The sequence below is a fragment of the Apiospora marii genome (genome assembly GCF_038362585.1).
Source record: "Apiospora marii strain CBS 49790 chromosome Unknown utg000014l_segment0_segment0, whole genome shotgun sequence".
Classification (NCBI taxonomy): Eukaryota; Fungi; Ascomycota; class Sordariomycetes; order Amphisphaeriales; family Apiosporaceae; genus Apiospora; species Apiospora marii.
Window position 1 is genome coordinate 284,626 of NW_027117385.1, and position 19,026 is coordinate 303,651.

Sequence of the window (19,026 nt, forward strand, 5' to 3'; positions counted from 1 at the left end):
CAATTGCCGTGGGTGCTGAAAGGGGCTTGGCCATGCTTCGGTCCAGGCGGAACTCATCCCATGTCAAATCATCCCACTTCCCTGCACACTTGAGCAAACGCGCAACTCAGATCTATTCAGATGTATTTGGGTAAAAAGAAAACATTCTGGAAATACGGACGTTCTAAAGCCGGGGTTGGCTTCCTGGGAGCAACGACTCAGTGGGAAAGCCTTGGCGGCGCGACGCAAGTCACTGCGTTTAGACACGTCCCAGAGTTAGGTCAATGGTTCCATGGGCTTGTGACTGTGGCAGGAGTTTTCGAGTCGGGTTCCTCCAACCGCGGGTGTCAGTGCTTGGCACCGCTCGATGCAGATTCGGCCGTGATGGCCTGCTTTGGCAGCCGCGCATTTATGTTGACATGATCAAGAGGCGTTGCGTGTTGCGATATAGATGAACAAAAAGCAGATATGGGGTTATCTGGGCCGGGTATAGTAGCAGGGGTATCATTTAGTCGTAGGAGAAATACAACCACCAACTAACTGAATGCGGGGAAGTCGCATGCTCAACCTTGCCGGCGCTTAACCATGTAATTCGTCACTGAGAAACAAAACTCAATTCGTTACTCGATTCCTAACACCAAACAAGTCGGCTAAGATGGTATTAAAACCCAGTACCAACCTGGCCAAGCGGCGATTACTTACTTGGAGCGAGATTTGTATGTCTCCGACGGCTCCTTTATGAGCATCTCACTAACACACCTGCGCTTTCCCCTGCATTACAGTGCCATGGCAACGGTTCGTTCGACTGTGCCAAAACAAATCTGCTGATGTGGGCGATACCCTCGCCATGCTGACACCGGCTTGGTCTCCATCCACAGCGATAACGATCGCATTCTCACAGGATACCGGTAGGTCGCTTGAGCTTGGTCTAGGGGAACTGTCCCAAAGAGGGCAAAAACATGAATCAACTGACAGGATTCCCCTAGCACTGCGAGCTTTTCCCACTCCAAGTCGCTGAAGAGCGTATTCCAGGTGCATAACGAGACTAGTGAGCTGACTTGCTCCCCGAGAGCCTCCCTCATCTTGGCCTGTTGCTAAGTCAAGCCTTCGACAGTGAACATCTGGTCGCACCTGTTGGGCGCGCTCTGGTTTCTATGGTGCCTCCTCGATCACCCGAAGTACCAGCGCCCCTATCCTGATGCCTCGTTGGGAGATAGCCTGGCACTCGGAGTCTACTATCTCGCCGTGGTAGTCTGCTTTGCCTTATCGACTCTCTTCCACACCTTCTCAGACCACAGCCCTGGAATGCACAAGTTCGGCAACGAGCTGGACCATCTGGGCATCGTGCTCGTCTTGTGGGGGACCGGCGTCTCGGGAGCCCACTTCGCCTTCAACTGCCACGAGGGGCTGGAGGTGGCCTACATTGGGTTCCTATCCGCCACGGCCATCGGGTGCGGCATTTTCACCCTGCGCCCCATGTTTCGGCAGCCAGCATACCGCACGACACGATTCCTGCTGTACCTGTTCCTCGGCACGAGCCTGTTCGCCTCCATCGCCCACGGCCTAGTCCTGTACGGATATACGGCCCTCAACGCCATGATGAGCCTTGACAGCTTCTTGGGACTGGCCGTCATCAACTTTGCGGGCTCGGCCGTCTACGCTGCCAGGGTCCCCGAGCGCTGGTTCCCGGGGACGTTCGACTACATCGGCCAGAGCCACAACTTGATGCACGTCTTGGTGCTGACGGGCGCGCTGGTGCGGCTCCGGGGGCTCCTGGGTGTTTTGGAGTACTGGCAGGGGTCGTCGGGCAAGGACGTCTGCTTGGGGCTTGCTTAGAAGAAAAGAGACCCGCGCTACGCTACGGCTACAGCTGACGGACTGGCGCCTCCGATAGACACAGACACCGTGGTGGCCACTTGTCTCCCAGGTCGCCCGAGCAGCACGGCTCAACAAATACAGAAGATGCAAGAGTATCTGCATAAACGATGGGAAACGCTTTTGTCATTGACTGATCTACCTCGATCATATATATAGACGCCTTTACGCCGGCGAAATGAGTTATCGTAATCTCCGTACCGGGGCCGATGACCTCCAGCTCCGAGGCATCATGTGCTCGGGCATGCCAGCCAAGTGGTTCGCGTGTCACCACTAAAACAGTAGCCATGCTTTTACCATGCCCCTTATCCCTTCTTCTTTCCTCTCATTCTTCTAAGATCCGAACATTCTGTTTCGATAACCCATGGGCCTCGAGTGGAATGCCCCCAGGCTCGACATTAATGGCTGCATTCTTCTCAGACAAGGCTCAATGATCGCGTGCCAAATACAGATCGTCGCCAACGGCTCATTCTCAATATGCGACCAATACTGCGTAGGTGTAGGCGCCTGTGTGTTGCGCCTGATTATGGTTGTTTTCTTTCTCCATCGTAACCGGGCAACCGTGCCTTCCCCAATCAAACCCGAGAAAGCCGCTTGATCTCGTGGTTCGTCCGCGTCTGCCGCGCCCGCCGCCACTGCACCAGCTCCAGCATGGCCAGGATCGCCACGACGAGCTGGATGACGAGCATGGGACACAGGTTCCAGAACCAGCCGTCCATGATGCTGACGGCGCCGCGCACGTCGCCGCGGCTCTCGACCAGGTCCAGGCCGAGGACGGCGGGGAACCAGCTCTGCGGCGTCCAGGTGTCGAGCGGGTACGGGTCCGCCCCGCCGCTATTCGAAGAGGCCTGCATGGCCGCCTCGATCCGGATGGCCTGCCCCTGCCGCGCCGCCGTCACGTTGTAGACGTAGCCCAGCGTCGCGGCCGTGAACAGCAGCAGCGGGACCTGCAGGCCGACCCAGGCGTAGTAGCAGTGCAGCAGCGTCTGCGACCGGAGCGACGAGGTGTGCCGGAGGTGGTAGCTGTGGCGGTTGTACAGCCGGAGGTGGCGGCGGCGGGCCCAGAGGGCCAGGAACCCGCCGGCACCCACCAGCAGGAAGGCGGCCCCGCCCGCGTCGGCGAGGGCGACGTAGACCTGCGTCATCAAGAAGTTGGCCGGCTCGCCCGCCAGCGTGTACATGTCCGAGTCGGGCGAGACGCCGTCGTAGAAGTGGAACCCCGCGCTCGCGGTGCCGCGCAGCCAGCCCAGCGTCGTGCTGATGAGGCCGACCTCGACGAGGAGGAGCAGATGAGCAGCACCATGCCCAGCTCGAGGCAGAGGGAGAGCGTCGTCGTCATCTCGGGAAGGGTGTGTCGGCTAATTGTGTCCCCTTGTTGTGTTCTTCTGCGTTGTCTCTTCTTGTGTCTTCGCCCCTGTCGCCGTTTGTCCTCAACACCGACGACGACAACACCGGATGTTATAAGAGGGGAGTGTAACACACCACGTCGAGAACAGGAAAGGAAAAGAACGAGAACTGAATAGAAAAGAAGAAGATGAGCCGCAGTGGCTGGCTTAGGGAAGAGTCTGTTGTTATGATGGGATGTTTGCTTCACAAATGACAAACATCAGACAGCTAGCTGCGTACGTCGTAGGGGGGACCCAAACGCCACCACACACATACACACTTCCCTGGCAACGCCCACGAAGCGCTTGAGACGCCAGGCTGAGAAATGACAGGCGGACGGGGGATCTTATGCAAGCATCGCCAGGATGCGCGGTATAGCAAATGCCGAGCGAGGACTGGTTGCTCGAGCCGGCCACTTGGATTTCGTGCGAAGCTTAAGGAGAAGAAGGAGAAAAGAAGAGGCTCAGGAAGAAAACTAGAATTGAAACTTGTCCAGTTCTGCAGGAGCGCCGCCGTCCGCCTTTTTCCTTTTCTCACCTTTCCCCTCCTCCCCCAGTCCTTATCTCCCCATCCACTCGGCTGCAGGAGGAGGCTTTTGGTGGTAGCTAGCTGGGTGGGTGGGAGGAAAAGGCAGGCCAGCTGATTGCGTAAGGAGGTAGGTAGATAGGTACGGAGTAGGTCAGCCAATATGCTCAAAAACCCGCGCGGGCTGCGTCTTGCATTGCATGACTGTTCTGCATCCAAGTAAGTAGCTTGCTTGCGGCCCAAAACTAAGAAGGGCTTCCCCATCTGCTTCTTCCCCTCATCCTACCGGCTCGTGGTCACGAGTTGACCTACTGCTTTATCTCCACCGTTTCTTTGTTCTCCTCTGGGCCGTCCGTCGGTTACCAGCCATATCCGACGTCGCACGGCTTTTTCGCGCCGCCAAGCGGTGTCTTCCTGCCAGTGTCAAACCATCGCTCTAGCTCCATCGTGACATTTGCGCTCGGATTTTTGATGAAGAAAAAAAGGAACATGTTACGTCTTGGATATTGGGGGAAATTCGTGGGCGCAACGCCTGTAGATTGCGATTGCGGTGGCGGGCTTGCGGGGGCGCGGAGGAGGAAGCAGGAGCCCAACTCTATATGATGGCTTGCATCAGTGGCTTTTTCTGGCCCCCCTTCCGCACCCACCAGCGTTTGAACCATGTACCGAGCCTAACATTCCTTCGCGCCTCCAGAAAGAAAGCGTTCAAACGGGTTATCCGATTTCCATAACGAATTACTGATCGAAGCTCAATGATGATGTTTACTGAACAGAGCCCGTTCCCTGAGTTCGTTTTGCGGTAGATCAATACGTCCCGGCGTTTGTGCGTGGGGCTGACGATGACGATGACGCCCGCCCGCGCGCGTCTCTACTGACTGCTACGAATACCTTTGTGGAAAGTTGGATTGATGATATATAATCCTCCCACAGGTTCCTAGCTTCACATGTGCTGTCCGACCCCCGCGAGCAAGGAGCCGTGCGGCTCATATGGGGTGGCTGTTCCACACCTCCGACCTGCATATGCCGCCGTCTCCTTTCGGTGACTGCATTGCGTATGCCGCCTGCCGCTCATCACCAATCACACATCATATCGATATGCTCCGATGTGCCGGATGGTGTGGGCTGGTGTTAGCAAGATGGTGACCCGATCCATCGGTTGGCTGGTTTGCCTACTGCACTTCGCGGTCGCAGGCAATAGAGGGCTGCATCTCCTCAAATCCATAACCAGCCAGCTCGTCGCTCTCGACTGCTTCACGTCCATCAATCGTTGCGATAGAAACAGGAGAGAACCTAGAAGGCAAAACGCAAAGCGGGACGTGCCATGGTGACCAACATGGTTTGGCAGGATTCTTTGACTTCAACCGGGGAGAGGCGGACGGTATCGCGATCCTTCCAAAACCATACACGAGCTTGTTGCATCTCTTCTCAACTGCTGCATACCCTGTCTTTCCATTAATAAACCAAAAGCATCGTGCCACCCACCCGCCAAGCATCGTGTATGCAACATACAATCTAGAGATTAATTGAGTAATAAGTATTCATTGAATGGCAGCGACCGACCGACCGACCGACCGACTTATGAGCGCCATATCGTTTGTTGTCAGTGCGTACGTGTACGTGCGTGTGGCTTGATACTTACCTGCATCCCGCCACCCCTCCCACTCCGGTTGTCGGTTTCGCTGTCGACGAACCAGAGGGGGAGGAACCGGGCTGAGGAGAGGTCGGGCAGCAGTAGCAGCATCGGCAGCAACCAGTCAATTGGCTCGGGACACCAACCAAGCAGCAGTAGCCGCATGCATGTACATGTATGGAGACCAACCACAACATCGTCCAAAGGCAGGAAACGGCCGGTTGGCGTACGTCGGCCGGCTGGGGACGCGACCGACGCGACGAAGACGACGAACGAAAGCCCATCAGAGCCAGCCCAGGCTCCCATATCGTGAAGACGGCCATATCCGATTCCTGAAACCCCCTTTCCCCGAGCCCCGCCGCGTGCACGCCCGTCCGTCATCCTCCCAATTGCCAGCTTCGACGTCGCAGTGGGCTGTCGCTGCCGCCTTGCCGATCCGCGGTGAAGGCCTGCCGACCGACCCCTCGCGACTAGCGAGTCGCTCGCTACCAGCAGCCACGAGGAAGAGGAAGAGGATGGGGGGCTTTTCGATTCGGGAGTGCAAGACCATACCTACATATTTCCCCACAGGAAGCAAAAGCAGAGGCCATCTTCCGGCTGAGCACCCATCTCTCGGTGTAGGGTGAATACATAGAGATAGCCAAGCTCTGTGTGTGGTGTTGCATCTAAAGCAGGTAGCCGCCGCCGCAGCACGTGTCTGGGGAAAGGGCCAAGAAATCAAACAAGTGCAGGCACGTGATGCGGAACTGGTCACTATTTTCCTGGTGAAATGATATCTTGTCGCGAATCGTTGATCTCCTGCACAGTTCCCGAGTGAGGAAGGTGGGAGACAAGAAAGAGAAGCACCATTCACGTACCAAGCCTGCTTACAAGTCACATGGTTTCCCTAAAGGCATCGCAGATCGCAATGGGAGCAGATCCCGCCGATCGGGCCCTCGAAGTAGCAGACAGGAAAGCGCATCCCCGGGTCCCGATCATAGTCCGTTAATCCATTGATCACAGTTCCTCCCCCAGTACTCCCCCCTCCCTCCCGAAATTGATCAGAAGTTGCCAATCAACAACCCTTGAACCCACTTACTAACCAACCCATATGTCAATAGAGAAATTGATGGCGGTGAGTTCCGTTCGGTCAATACAAAATAGGTAGACAAGGAACAGACCGGCAGCATCGCGTGCTGCTTCCCCAGCAAGAAACTGAGGTCAGACCAGGAGTTTGTGTGTGTACCGACTTGGTATTGAAGTATTGTGGGCTGGGCTCATTTAGACCCCTTCCCAATTAGTTCGTCCCACCCGACTTGATTGGTCGTTTTCGACTAGTCTTTCGAAAGAAAATCGGACCGAGGCCTGCCAAAGTCCAGGGTAGCGACAGGCAATTGAGATTGGATTTATTCCCCAAGATTGGCCAAATCGTAAGTCGGTCAAGTAGAAAGGGGTACATATTAGGTAGATCGATGGATGCAGTATCGCAGTAGTACGATTGATACCTAGATAGACCCGTCCGGATATACACCCAACCACGATTGATGCAACGGATTGAGGAGGATGCCATATTCACCAATGCTGCCTGCCTCGTTCCAAGATACATCGAGATAGCTTTCTCTGCCCTCAACTGATTCACGCTACCGAGGCCTGCATAGAAGTAAAAAAAGGTTGACCAAGTAAAAGAAGGTTGACCTGGAGCTACCCCTGCAAGATCCTGCAAGAACGACTACCCGTTGAACTAAATCGCGGTCGTCTGCAGCTAGCAAACGCCATCAGTAGAGAGACCCAATGAAAATCACGAATTGCGCAATAACAGAAAAATACTGCATAGAGTTCACGCGTTTGGTAGACAAATCTGGAAGAGGCGGTTGGCAGGCAAAAAAGCTTCTATTGTTGAGAATCTTGCTTTTTATACCGACAAGTTGGTTGCTTGAGATAGTTCGGGCCCCGTGAGGATCAAAAATGCATGACCGGAAAGCTTCAAAGCCCCGGCATCATCCATCTTACAAATCATTATAAATTACACACGGAAAAAACTTGGTGGCTCTCGTTTGCCACGATGCCCTCATCCCTCTCCCTCTCTTCAGCTTCCGCAGATGGACAAACCACATGGCGCGAGGGACATGTAGAAACCATCAGAAAAAGAAGATCCTCCTCGGGGGCCCCCTTCCATCTCTTTCTCGTCCTCTTCTCGCTCGCTCTTTCAAGTGATCGCTTATTCGTTTCTCTTAATGGCTACGCTTCGCCTTGGCCTTGCAAGAGTCCTTGGTGGACTTCTGCTCCGACATGTCGGGTTTGTGAGATTCCTGGGGGTGTGCCGGCAGTGTCGTGTTGCTCGGGTGCTGGAGCTGCGCCGGTTGGGTGCCGTTGCTGGCGTGTTGAGGTTGTTGGGGTTGCTTAGGCTGAGCGGGCTGGGCAGGCTGGGTGCCGTTGCTGGCGTGCTGAGGCTGCTGAGGCTGAGCGGGCTGCTCGTGGTTGTGCTTCTCATCCGCGGGGGTGCCGGCGCTGGTGGACTTGCTGTCGTCCTTACCAGCGGGCGTAGATAGTCAATCGAGGTTCTTGTTGGCCCAGCCGAGGCGGGGCTCGCCCTGGGTGCCGGCGTCGAAAACGACGAAGGCGGCCTTGAGAGCGACATCACCGAAGATGGAGAAGCCAATGTCGGTATCGGGCTGGATACCACCGAAGCACTTCTTGCCCTCCTCGTCGGCCTCAGCGTAGTTGATGAAAGAAGCGGGGATGACGATGGAGACGTCGCCGACCTTGTAGGTGAAGTCGGGGATCTTGGCGTCGCAAGGGAAGACGTAGCCACCGAGCGAGTAGGACATGGAGGCACCCTGAACCTGGCTGTAGTAGGCCGTGTTGATCTCCTGGGGCAGCATGGCCAGAGATGTACCGGTATCGGCGATACCCTGGAACTTCAGGGGCACGCTCTTGTTGCCGATGGCGTAGCCGCTGGCCTCGAACGACCAGAAACCCTGCGAGCTGTCGACGGGGACGTAGCTGATCTCGCCAGTGTAGGCCTCCTCGTCAATGTAACCGAAGTTGTAAGTGCCGGCTGGAAGCAAAAAAGAATTAGTACAGGATCGCAGTAGCAGTGACCGACACCTCATGATGGGAGGGACTTACGGGCATCGTTCTTCAGGTCAGAAGTCCAGACGGGCATATCGAGGTCGTTCATGATGTTGTCGAACCAGGTGGTCTGCTTGTTGGGCTTGACCGTGTTGATCTTGCTGAAGGCGAGACCAAGGAGACCGTCGTTGTTCTCGTCGGCGGAGAAGGAGCTGGAGACCTTCTGGGCGACCTCGACGGACTGGGCGGAGAAGGAGACGCCGCCGACCTCGACCTTGTCCTTGACGACAATGCCGGAAGAGGCACTGCCATCACCGTAGGAGATGGACCAGGTCTGGCCGTCGACCGGCTCGGAGGTGCTGCTCTTGGAGGGATCGTACTGCGCCTGGCCGTTAACCTGGCGCGAGGGGGTCTCGGAGCTGAAGACCCAGAGATCCGAAGAGCCCGAGTCGAAGTCGAGGTTCAGGGTCTGGGGCGGGGTACCGATCTGGACGGGGGTGAGGTACTGGATGTCGTCCTTCTCGGGGACGGCCGCGGCGCTGGCGTGGGTGCCGACGGTGCCGTTGCGCTTGCCGAGACCGAGGTTCAGGTCCAGGGGGATGTGTAGGGCGGTCATAATCTTGGCGAGACCGGCGGGCATGTGGGCGCCGTACTTCAGGTACGTCTTGGCCAGGACCTTCTGGCCACGACGCTTGCTACCCTTGTGCTTCCAGTGGGGGTTGAGGACCTGGTTGATCGAAACGGTTCTGACGCCGTTGGTACGGGGGGCATTCGGGGCCGGGGCGGCGGCGGCGAGGCCGGCCATACCCGCGGTCAGCAGGATGCTGGTCGTAGGGAAATGCATGATGGCGATAACACGTAGGAGGGGTATCGAGTTGCTGAAAGACGGACGAAACGACGGCGACGGCGAGGAAACGTCAAGTTCCCGTGATGCGATATGATGCGATGCGATGCGATGCGATGCAAGTGACTACTAAAAATGAGAAGGAGGGAAATGCTGCAGCGACAAGGGCTAGACAGCAGGTAAGAAACGAATGGATTGGCTTGCGAATATCGACCAGGAAAAAAGAACGAGGGAACGAGGACTTCTAATGAGCAAAGAGTCAAAAGAATGAGAACTCTTGGTGGAGGAGAGAGACCGGAAAGAGAGGCAAAAGCAAAAGGGCCATGGACGGCTTCTAATAAAGTATTGGCTGACGGGGCCCGACAAGCGACAGACTGGAGAGAGAGGGCCAAGCAAAAGTCACCACATAATTTTTATGAACTGGTTGCCGTGTATCCTGACCACTGCAGCCAGTGCCTGCCGTCCAATCAGCAGGCCCCTGGTCGGTCGGGAGATGTCATAAATGGGCACACAATGGGCCACACTGGACGGGCGACTGAGATTGATGGAAAGGGCTACAACGCAAGTGCGAGTCGGGGTGAATTGCTCAGAATGGAGCTTGCAGTACATAGAGAAAGGAACGGGTTCCAGTCGGGATCCCTGCGGGAGGGGCAGTTCAGAGCCCACTTGGGGTGCCAAGCTATGACATACCCATTGAGATCGTCAAGCTGCAAGTCTACGACCAAGGCGGGAGGAGGCTGAACAGAGGTCGACTGGCGAAGATCTCGGCTCTGGCTTCGGTGGCTTGGCGGGGAAGCTGGGCGCGGGTTGATTGATTGGGCGATCGTCCCCTCAGGTTATTCCTCGTCGTCGCTGCGCGCATGAAGCGTGAGGGCAAATCCTCTGCAACGGCGCGCCGCAACGGTCGGGGAAAGATGATTTGACGATGCCCATCTCCCCTGCTACATTATGCGACCGGCGGCTCCGCCTCATCTCGAGCCTTCTTCCTGAGCCTCTCACAGGCACGCTTGGGCTACGGCAGTCGGCCAAAAAGTGGGAAGTGGGTAGCAGCCAGAGCGACTTGACAGGCGAAGGACAGGCCAGAAAAACGAGATGAAAGGGGTTGGCAGGGGTCCGTTTGAGTTTAAGCTTCTACCAAGAAGGGACGAAAGATGAGATGATCGGTTATTTGGTTGGAGGGAAAAGGGAGGTCGCCAAGCACCCTAGCGACTCCAAGCGGGCAAATGACGATGATCAGAGACCCACCCGCTTCGTCAAGTAGATTAGCAGCCAGTGAGCCGGCAGCTGGTGTGGTAAGGACATGCCTGCTTGCCCTCACTACTGCCACGGGTACCTGACAGCGAACCGCAGCGCGCCTGTCGGGGGCTTATTGAAACACACCAGCGCTAACCAGCACCTACGTAAACAACATCACTGCATTTTCTGCCAATGCTCATTGCCGTCAATTGCGATGCCATGGCGACAGCATCTCTCGTGGCTTGCAGAAGGCTTCGGCTGTTTTTCCAGAGGCCACCGCCTATCGATATCAAGTAAGCACCAGTCTATCCCAAGAAGCATGTGCAGCCCATGTGCAGCTAAGCAACAAACAAAAGCCCACCCCACAGTGCCGAGTTGGGAATTTGGGGACGCGCGTAAATACAAGAATCTTTCCTCTTCTAACTTGCAACCCCCAACGCCAAGTCGCTAAAAACAATACATTTCGACTGCATTAAACCCATCCCATTCGCCTGCGTGCTGCGGTGGCACTAATTGCGGAAGCAGCCAACAATGACAAGGCCGGGTCAGGTCAGCAATCTACTGCTCGCTACCGTCCATATTTCCCGTGCGTGCCTCTGTCGACCGCCTACTACTGCCAACTAAGCTACGGGCTATCTATTTTGATCAAACGTCGCGGCCAAATTGATTACGACTGTTTCTCGTCCGACACGCCCGTCCGTTGTACCGGTAGGTGCTGCGCCATCCACTCTTTTCAGGTTGCGTACCGCTTGCCAGCGCACTTTGGTAGTCCGGTTTGAGGTTTTGAGGTGTGACAGCCCGCCTGTCAGTGCTCGCTCTGCCGCTACTACTGCTGCTGCTGCTGCATTTCCGTGCCGTCTGTCAATCGGATGATGGATGCTGTCTAGAACTTGATGGCTGGAATGTCTGGAAGCTTTCGCCACGGGGGATCCATCCAACCCCCCTCCAGCCGAGACATGATCTAGCCGGTGTTGGCAGAACAAGACGTCTGTCTGGCAGGCAGATCCAATCCAAGGTACATACATCGCAGCACTCGCCCACAGACGCGTTCGTTTGCACTCATTTGAATCCAGGGCTGGGGAAGTGGTGCCAAGGTCGCACAACCCACACCCAACCCCTGAACTCAACATATGCTTATCTCATCCACGTTCACTGTACGACTGCTGCAAGACTGAGACACAACACCTGGCAGCTCCAGGCGCCAACCGTCATCCATTACCGATCCTTGGGGCGATAACCCAGACATGCATTGGGGGATTGTACCACTTTGCCTTTATTCGGTCCTGATGGTTGCACGTATTGTCGCAATCCATCCAAGAACCCGAACGTCACTGCATGGATGCTTACGGCTGCCAACACATATGCTGACTGACCTGCCGTTGAAAAGCAACCAATAACCAACCTCTTCGGAGTCCAACAAAACACATTGCAGTCAGTACGACCAACTGGCTTACTGGCCCTTGTTTTTGAAGAAGCGCACCCAGCCTGGTGTCTCGAAACCCGCCTCAGTACGTAGCGACTTCGGAGGCGACGGGTAAGCCATACCTATCGGGCGCGCGATCCTCTTTCACTATTGCAGGAAGAACCCCGGGACCCTACATGCGCTGTGCAACTTTCCGGGTTCGACGCATGCAGTTTGCTTGATACGAGACTGGCTGAGACATGTGGCTGACCGTTACCATTCTGCACGCCGGGGAAACGCTGTATCAGAAGTGAGCTTTCAGGTAATGGGAAACTGGAAGCAGAGATCCCTTCTGAGGAGAAGCGACAACCCGACCGAGTTAGAACGTCTATCTGCGCCGATTCCTCCGAGGCCGAATAGTCGTACGTAGTGTCCAGCCCATTCCAGGCACCTTCACGGGCTTCATTCTTATCGTTTGTCAAGGTGGAGGATCGCATCCTCGCCATTCTTATGGGCATCAAACTCCACCGGGGCCACATGAATCTGATCCTATCATGGGCGCCCGTCGAGTGATTTCGCCCGGTCAAGGCAAAGTAAAGGCTGTCTCGAACAGGCTCGCAACCTGGGCGGCGGATTTCGGTACCAGTACCTTGAGTTGAATGTAAAATTTGTCATCGTCCCAAGCGATGCAGTTATGGCTGATGCTGCCACGCCTTCGATGCCGGTAGCATTATCTCCAATGCGCATATCGATATCGCCTTGATCAAAGACCATCTATACTGCGCTCGCTTACCACTTCCCCCAATCCGCGCTCCAGCTGTACTGGTCTCATCGTAAGTAAAATGGAATTTCGTAGCAAGAGTGTTCGCCAAGCCAGCTCATCACCTGGTGACTGGCGCGAGGGACGTGTCACCCCTATTGCCTACCGTTGAAATCTCCGGCGGCTCACTCACTCGTACGAATTGGCCAGCACTCCCAGAAATGGCGTGTTTGACCCGATTAGAAGGGCAAGCCTATCTCTTTCCGACATGATGTTCCACTATGGCCCAGTGATGCCAACAAGCGTAACACTTCGTCCATCTTAGACAGATGCCGATATCCGGTCGCCCCCTTGTCGACCCCCCGCTACTACTAACCGAGGTTCTCCAGTGCAGCGGGACGGATAGATATATAGATGGTTGCTGAGATTACCATCCACGTGGGATAGCTCTTGGCATTTTCATCGTCCATTGTCGGCAAATCTCATCCCCGCCGTTTCTGGTCCGACCATATCGGTGGTACCTTGGGGACTCAACACTGCCCGCCGCGCCAGCGTACGGGGACCTGGAGGGGCTACTGTGCGGGCTTCGTTGCCGTCTTCCGAGAAATGAGGTGGCCTCCTTTGCAAGCGAAAAAGGACGTTCCAGATCTTGTCGCCCGTCGTCTCTATCTTGAGGGCAAGGATATACGCGGCGACGCCGCGTCAACTCTAATGAGATCAAATGCAGTTTCCTTTCCATATAGCCATCAGCCAAAGCTATATATATGACCAGGGGCGCGGCCACCGCCGAGTTCAGCATTCCAGCATCGTTGACCATAACGCCGCGCCGAGAAGCCAGAGGAGTGCTATGGGTGGTGCTGCCTGGGTGAACTGAAGAATCTAATCGTTGTTCCGAGGTAAATGAAGCCTCTGAGGCAGGAATAGTGGCATCGCTTGTAATAAGGTCAAGGAGCGCTTCCCCCTTTCATCATTGACCGCCATAGAGTGACTCCCTTAAGTATATATATAGATGCGTTTGGAAATACAGATAATGCTAAGTAAAAAGGTGAAGTTGTGTGCTTGCTGCTGGACTCGCACCAGCATCCCCTTTTGGTTTCTTTCCAGATGGAGGTGCTTTACCATTAAGCTAAACGAGCCTGCTAAGTCTCATGGCCACTACACCTTCATGCGTTCATGCTCGGCGATAGGACTATTGCTTATTATAAGGCCAGAGCAAAGAGTCGTTTTTTATGGCCAGGGAAATATCCATATGTCACTGCATTCAAGGGGTGGCATGATACAAATCAAGAAAGGGGGATCATGCATACTTGGACAGAGACACTGCCCCTTGAATCCCAGTTTGATAAACAGTGAATGTGAGCACCGTGTTCACTGTGATCCGTGTTGACACAGCCGTATCACTCATGCGTTACAAGTCAGATGTGCACATTTCTATGAACAGGAAATCTTTCCGAGACGGTAGCACGCAGCAGGTCAGTGTCCACAAAATATGAGGGTTGAGTTTGATACAGCGCCTATACGATCTCCGTGGACCATGTTAGGGAGCGGAATGGGAGAGGTTAGATGTCTCTGAAACGGTAAAGAAGGCTTCCTCATCCCCTTCTCGTCTCCTCTTCTTCAGCTCCTTATACTGCGCCAACTCGTCCCACGCAGCCTGTCTCCGCCGCTCGGAGCGCGCTTCGTAGTCCGCCTTCTCCACCTCCGTCAGGGCGTTGTAGCGCTTCTTGAGCTCCTTGGGCTCCAAGAGCCTTTGCATCATCCTGTGGGGGGCCATGTCTTCTACGGCGAATGCTTCGGGGTTGGTGGTCGCCCTGTTGCTCAAGAACACCTCCTCCCACCACTTCTGGTCGCCCCGGTGATCGTCCCGGAAAAGCATCAGCGGCGTCTGCGGGTATTCATGCTCGAGCCTCCACGGCAAGCTGGGCCACACTGGTCGTCCGTCCTGGCCGACGTCGTCGTCGTCGCGGGCAGGGCTGCCCGATGAGGCTGCGGATGGGTTGTCGCCGCCAAAGGCAACAACGGCCGGCGGTCCCGATGGCCCCCGCCGCCATAGGGGGGAGTTGGGGCGACACCCCAGCGGCGGTCGCTCCTGCACCAGCAACCCCGTCACCCCGGCCTCCTCGGCCGTCTCGAACCTGTCCCACCACGCCATCCGGACCCGGTGATCCGACAAACCGTGGTTCCAGACCTGTTGGCAAACCTCCTTCCACGCCGCATCGACGCCCTCCATCGCCTCGACCAGGCCGCGCGCCAGCTCGTTGCCGGGAAAGGCCAGCCACCGCACGTCCCGCTTGCGAACCGCGAGGGGCTGGAACCCCAGGATCAGCAGCTCCCGCTCGTCCAGGGATAGCTGCGCCAACGACGCGCGCGCCTTGTCGACCAGCTCCCGAGGCTGGCTGATGGACCCGCCCGAGGCGCGGCGGACGGCCGCGGACAGCTCCTCCGGGGGGTTGGGCCAGCCCAGGATCTCGTACCGCTCGGCCTGGGTCAGGGACTGCGGGTGCGCCAAGGCCCTACCTACCAGGTCGCCGCGGCTGAGCAAGAGGGCGCGCTGTGGAGAGAAAAACGGATGTCAGTATCACTTCCTACCCTCTATCTATCTCGCTGGGAATGGGCGCGGAAGTAAAACTAGCCATCACTTACTTCATCATCGCTGAGGTCTGGGTTGTTTCTCCCGGCCTTTTCGTAGAGCGCCTTCGGGATGTCGAACGCCTCTCTGGGCCCGTATGGCCTGAGCTTCAAAAAAAGGTACTCGTCTTTGCCTTCAGGGAAGTATGCGCAGAAGACCTTGCTCGGTTCGTCTTCCATCCTGGTCCAGACCGGCCGGCTCCTGACGAGTTGCCGTGCTTAGATTCAGATAAGCAGGCTGCTGAGTGTCAGGGATCAGATAGCAAAGTGTAAGTGATGCGTGGTAGAATCGAGACTCGCATCAATTAGGTCGATCTGGCGGAGTTGGAAGGTAGACCGACTTGGATGCAGAGTTGATGGCGTACTAAAAGGTAAGGCACAGGGGTTATCTCAAAACTGATACTGTCGTTGTTCAGAGAAGATCTCAGAAGCCGTAGTGGCCAGTTCCTCTAGGCAGCAATGTGGATCCCGTGATTGACCCGGATCTAGATTCAAGCAAGTATTCGGCCGAGATGAAGACTACCCACACCCACGATCCACTACATACCTGGGCAACCTTTTGGCATCCGAATTCGGCTCTGCCTAGACACCTCTTGATCATCTCACTTTTCGTCCGATATTGGCAGCTTTGTTAGGTACTCGGACCCGGGAGATTTCATGTTGAGCAATGATGCTGATTTGCTAGGTTACCAAGGATTATGGAATGTCATTAGTCCACCGCTCTTGAGCGTCTCGAGCTCGAGAGGCGAGATGCCCAGCTGCAGAATCGCCCGTTCCACGTAGGAAAGGCAAAACCAGGCCATCCGACCCACCGTGACGGCGCGGGAGAGTCCATCGGCCTTTTTCACCGCGATGATATCGTCTAAATCGATGGTGGGCATCGGCAAGAGTTTGGCTCGGATGAGATAGGAGAGTTGGTAGCTGTCGATCAGAAACATGTCACCGTTTCGGGGTTGGAGCATGCCGCCGCCCATGTCGGCGAAGAAGCCATGTCACATCGTCCACTGGTCACCATGGCCGAGTGACCGGGATACTTCCACTGAATGTCTCGCGGAAGTCCATTGCTCTGCAGTCAGCGCGACTAGAACCTCGGGGAAGAAATTGGCACAGTCCAAGTTCAAAGCCAGATGGTGCTCAAAGAGGCGTAGACGAGTGTAAACATTCCTCGAGTTTCCGGGGATGACAACCAGCCGCAAGCAAAATCAGGGGATGGACAGTAGGCCATTGGATCGGGTTTTGGAGCGTGGTACGAGGTGAGAAACAGAGACGAGGAAACAGTCCATGGCCAGGATCTGTTCCCTTTCAAGATGAGAAGAATTCGGACTCAGATGCGATGTATCTAATACCCGGCAGACCTTCCGAAAACCAGTTCTTGTCCCGTTGCCATGCCTTTCTTTGCTGAGATTGAATCGTTTATGAGGCTCCCAACGGTGCGACTCGTCAGATCAGGGCTTAGATGAATATGCTCTGTGACACTCTTTGGGTAAGCCATTTTAAAAAACTTGAGTCGACTGTCACCAGCAAAGGTTTCTTTGATCTTGTCTCCTCGAGCAAATAAGAACGTGCGATAGGACGACCATTGCACTGCACATAATTGTGGTTGCTTGGAAGCTGTGTGGTTCCAATAACCCTGGGCGTCTCTTGTGGCACTCAATGTGATGCTTTGTACCACCCGACGCGATACTGACATGGGATAGGAAAGCGCCAAGCTGAAAAACGATTCCAGGGATATATGAGCCCTCTGTACCCGACCAGACCCCAATGTTTCGAACAGCCGCCGATCTGCCGGGCATGGCCTGTGTAGCCAACAAAGGCAGGGTTTTCGTCCCTCCGCTGGCATCTGAACACGTGCGACGTGCAACTACACAGTCGGAACTCATTCACCAAACTCCGATTCAGAGCCGCTCAAGACCAGATTACTTGACTTGCTATTTCCACTTTCGGACCTACTTACCTGGCATCCAAGATGGGGATTAAACGTCATGAGACTGCCTTGAAATCAATCGTTGCCGCCGTGCAAGCCTTCCACCAGCGCAAGCAGACCTGGAAGCACGGCCTGGTGCCCCCGGTGGTGATGGAGTTTCCCGGAATCACTGCGGGGGGAGGATACGCCGGCTCGGCGGGCGAGAGCAGCTCCTTCAAGTACGGCTACTTCAGCGAGACGGTGAACTGGGCCGAGATAGTGCTTGCCAACGGAGAGGTTGTTCGCGCTTCCCGTACTGAGAACAAGAATCTTTTCCAGGGCGCTGCCGGGGCTGCGGGCACATTGGGGATCGCCACGCTCCTCGAGCTGAAACTGGTTACAGCCAAGAAGTACATAAAGTTGACCTATCACCGAACTTCAAGCATAGAGGAGTCTGTAGACTCCATCAAGCGGGAGACAGCCAACCCTACACATGACTATGTAGATGGCATCATCTACTCGAAGCGCCTGGGGGTCGTCATGACCGGGGTACTGACCGACGAGAAACCTGACAAAGCCAAAGAGCAAACGTTCAGCCGCCCCTGGGATCCATGGTTCTACTTGCACGTCCAGAACAAAGTCCAGGAGCACTCTTGGGGCGAAGCCGTCGACTACATACCTCTGAAGGACTACCTCTTTCGCTATGACAGGGGAGGGTTCTGGGTCGGCCACGAGGCCTTCGAGTACTTTGGCGGCCTCATCCCCTTCAGCAACCTGACCCGATGGTTCCTGGACGACTTCCTCCACACGCGGATGCTGTACCGAGCCCTGCACGGGGCCAACCGATCCTTCGGGTTCATGATCCAGAATCTTTCCCTTCCCTACGCCACCGCCCCGCAATCCATGGAGTACACGGCCGACACGCTCGACATCTGGCCGCTGTGGCTCTGTCCTTTACGCGGCATACAAGCCCCGACCTTCCACCCCTCGACGCCCGGAACCGGCGGCGGCGACGCCAAGGCTCCGCCCGAGCCCATGCTCAACATCGGGCTCTGGGGCCGGGCCTCGCAAGACCTGGCGAGCTTCGCGAAGCAGAACCGCGACCTGGAGCAGCGGCTCGAGGAGCTCGGGGGACGCAAGGTCCTGTACTCCCACACCTACTACACGGAGCCCGAGTTCTGGGGCCTGTACGACAAGGCCTGGTACGACCAGCTGAGGCTCAAGTACGGGGCCACGGGCCTGCCGTCCATCTACGACAAGGTCAAGGTCCATGTGCCGCGGCTCTTGGGCACGCAGTCGTGGCTGCGGCGGTTCCTGTCGCGATGGCCCTTTGCTGGCATCGCGGGCATCGTTGTGGCGATCCGTAGCAAGGATTATTTGCACCACCGGGAATCATTCTGGAAGAGATTGTGGAAAATCGTAAGCCGGCAGAACTTGAATTAGTCAATGGTCAATAGCCTCTGGCACATGTGGGAGTAAAGGCGGCATCCCATCGGCCCCTTTTATTCAACGTGAACCAATGTTCCACCCATAATGCAGACCTTCGAAGCAAATGTTGTCATTGCAGCAGAGTTGGCAACACAATCCTTTTCAAGTTTCCAATGGATCTTCATGTAATGCATTGTTATGTATCGCAGTGGCCCCGTAGCTTGCTCAAAATGTTATGCAGTTCTGTCATGCTTGCAAGTTAAGCTTGTTTTGAGGCCCTAAGGTTTCTCCACGATACTGTATTCAAGAGGGAGGCACCTTCTCCTTAGCCGAAATGACGCTGCCTTCATCAAAAGGATTCTAGGTAATAGACTGGGAC

At 55.7% G+C, this 19,026-nt stretch overlaps 6 protein-coding genes across 6 annotated transcripts; 2 read left to right on the forward strand and 4 right to left on the reverse strand.

Moving 5' to 3' along the window:
- Positions 1-826: 826 nt before the first annotated feature.
- PG985_016272 (uncharacterized protein) lies at positions 827-1,815 on the forward strand (the record flags this gene model as incomplete). The annotated part of the gene is made up of 2 exons (XM_066836038.1): positions 827-887; positions 1,094-1,815. 2 exons carry the CDS (start codon positions 827-829, stop codon positions 1,813-1,815), a joined length of 783 nt encoding a protein of 260 aa, XP_066676054.1.
- A 614-nt stretch (positions 1,816-2,429) lies between these two features.
- On the reverse strand, positions 2,430-3,193 carry PG985_016273 (uncharacterized protein; the record flags this gene model as incomplete). Its single annotated transcript, XM_066836039.1, has 2 exons — positions 2,430-3,125; positions 3,155-3,193. 2 exons carry the CDS (start codon positions 3,191-3,193, stop codon positions 2,430-2,432), a joined length of 735 nt encoding a protein of 244 aa, XP_066676055.1.
- A 4,730-nt stretch (positions 3,194-7,923) lies between these two features.
- PG985_016274 (uncharacterized protein) lies at positions 7,924-9,290 on the reverse strand (the record flags this gene model as incomplete). Its single annotated transcript, XM_066836040.1, has 2 exons — positions 7,924-8,432; positions 8,504-9,290. The coding sequence occupies 2 exons, from the start codon at positions 9,288-9,290 to the stop codon at positions 7,924-7,926; spliced, it is 1,296 nt and encodes a 431-aa protein (XP_066676056.1).
- A 4,935-nt stretch (positions 9,291-14,225) lies between these two features.
- Positions 14,226-15,496, reverse strand: PG985_016275 (uncharacterized protein; the record flags this gene model as incomplete). The annotated part of the gene is made up of 2 exons (XM_066836041.1): positions 14,226-15,239; positions 15,332-15,496. The coding sequence occupies 2 exons, from the start codon at positions 15,494-15,496 to the stop codon at positions 14,226-14,228; spliced, it is 1,179 nt and encodes a 392-aa protein (XP_066676057.1).
- Positions 15,497-16,002: 506 nt separating this feature from the next.
- On the reverse strand, positions 16,003-16,290 carry PG985_016276 (uncharacterized protein; the record flags this gene model as incomplete). The annotated part of the gene is made up of 1 exon (XM_066836042.1): positions 16,003-16,290. The coding sequence occupies one exon, from the start codon at positions 16,288-16,290 to the stop codon at positions 16,003-16,005; it is 288 nt and encodes a 95-aa protein (XP_066676058.1).
- Positions 16,291-17,282: 992 nt separating this feature from the next.
- PG985_016277 (uncharacterized protein) lies at positions 17,283-18,662 on the forward strand (the record flags this gene model as incomplete). The annotated part of the gene is made up of 1 exon (XM_066836043.1): positions 17,283-18,662. One exon carries the CDS (start codon positions 17,283-17,285, stop codon positions 18,660-18,662), a length of 1,380 nt encoding a protein of 459 aa, XP_066676059.1.
- Between the last annotated feature and the right edge of the window lie 364 nt (positions 18,663-19,026).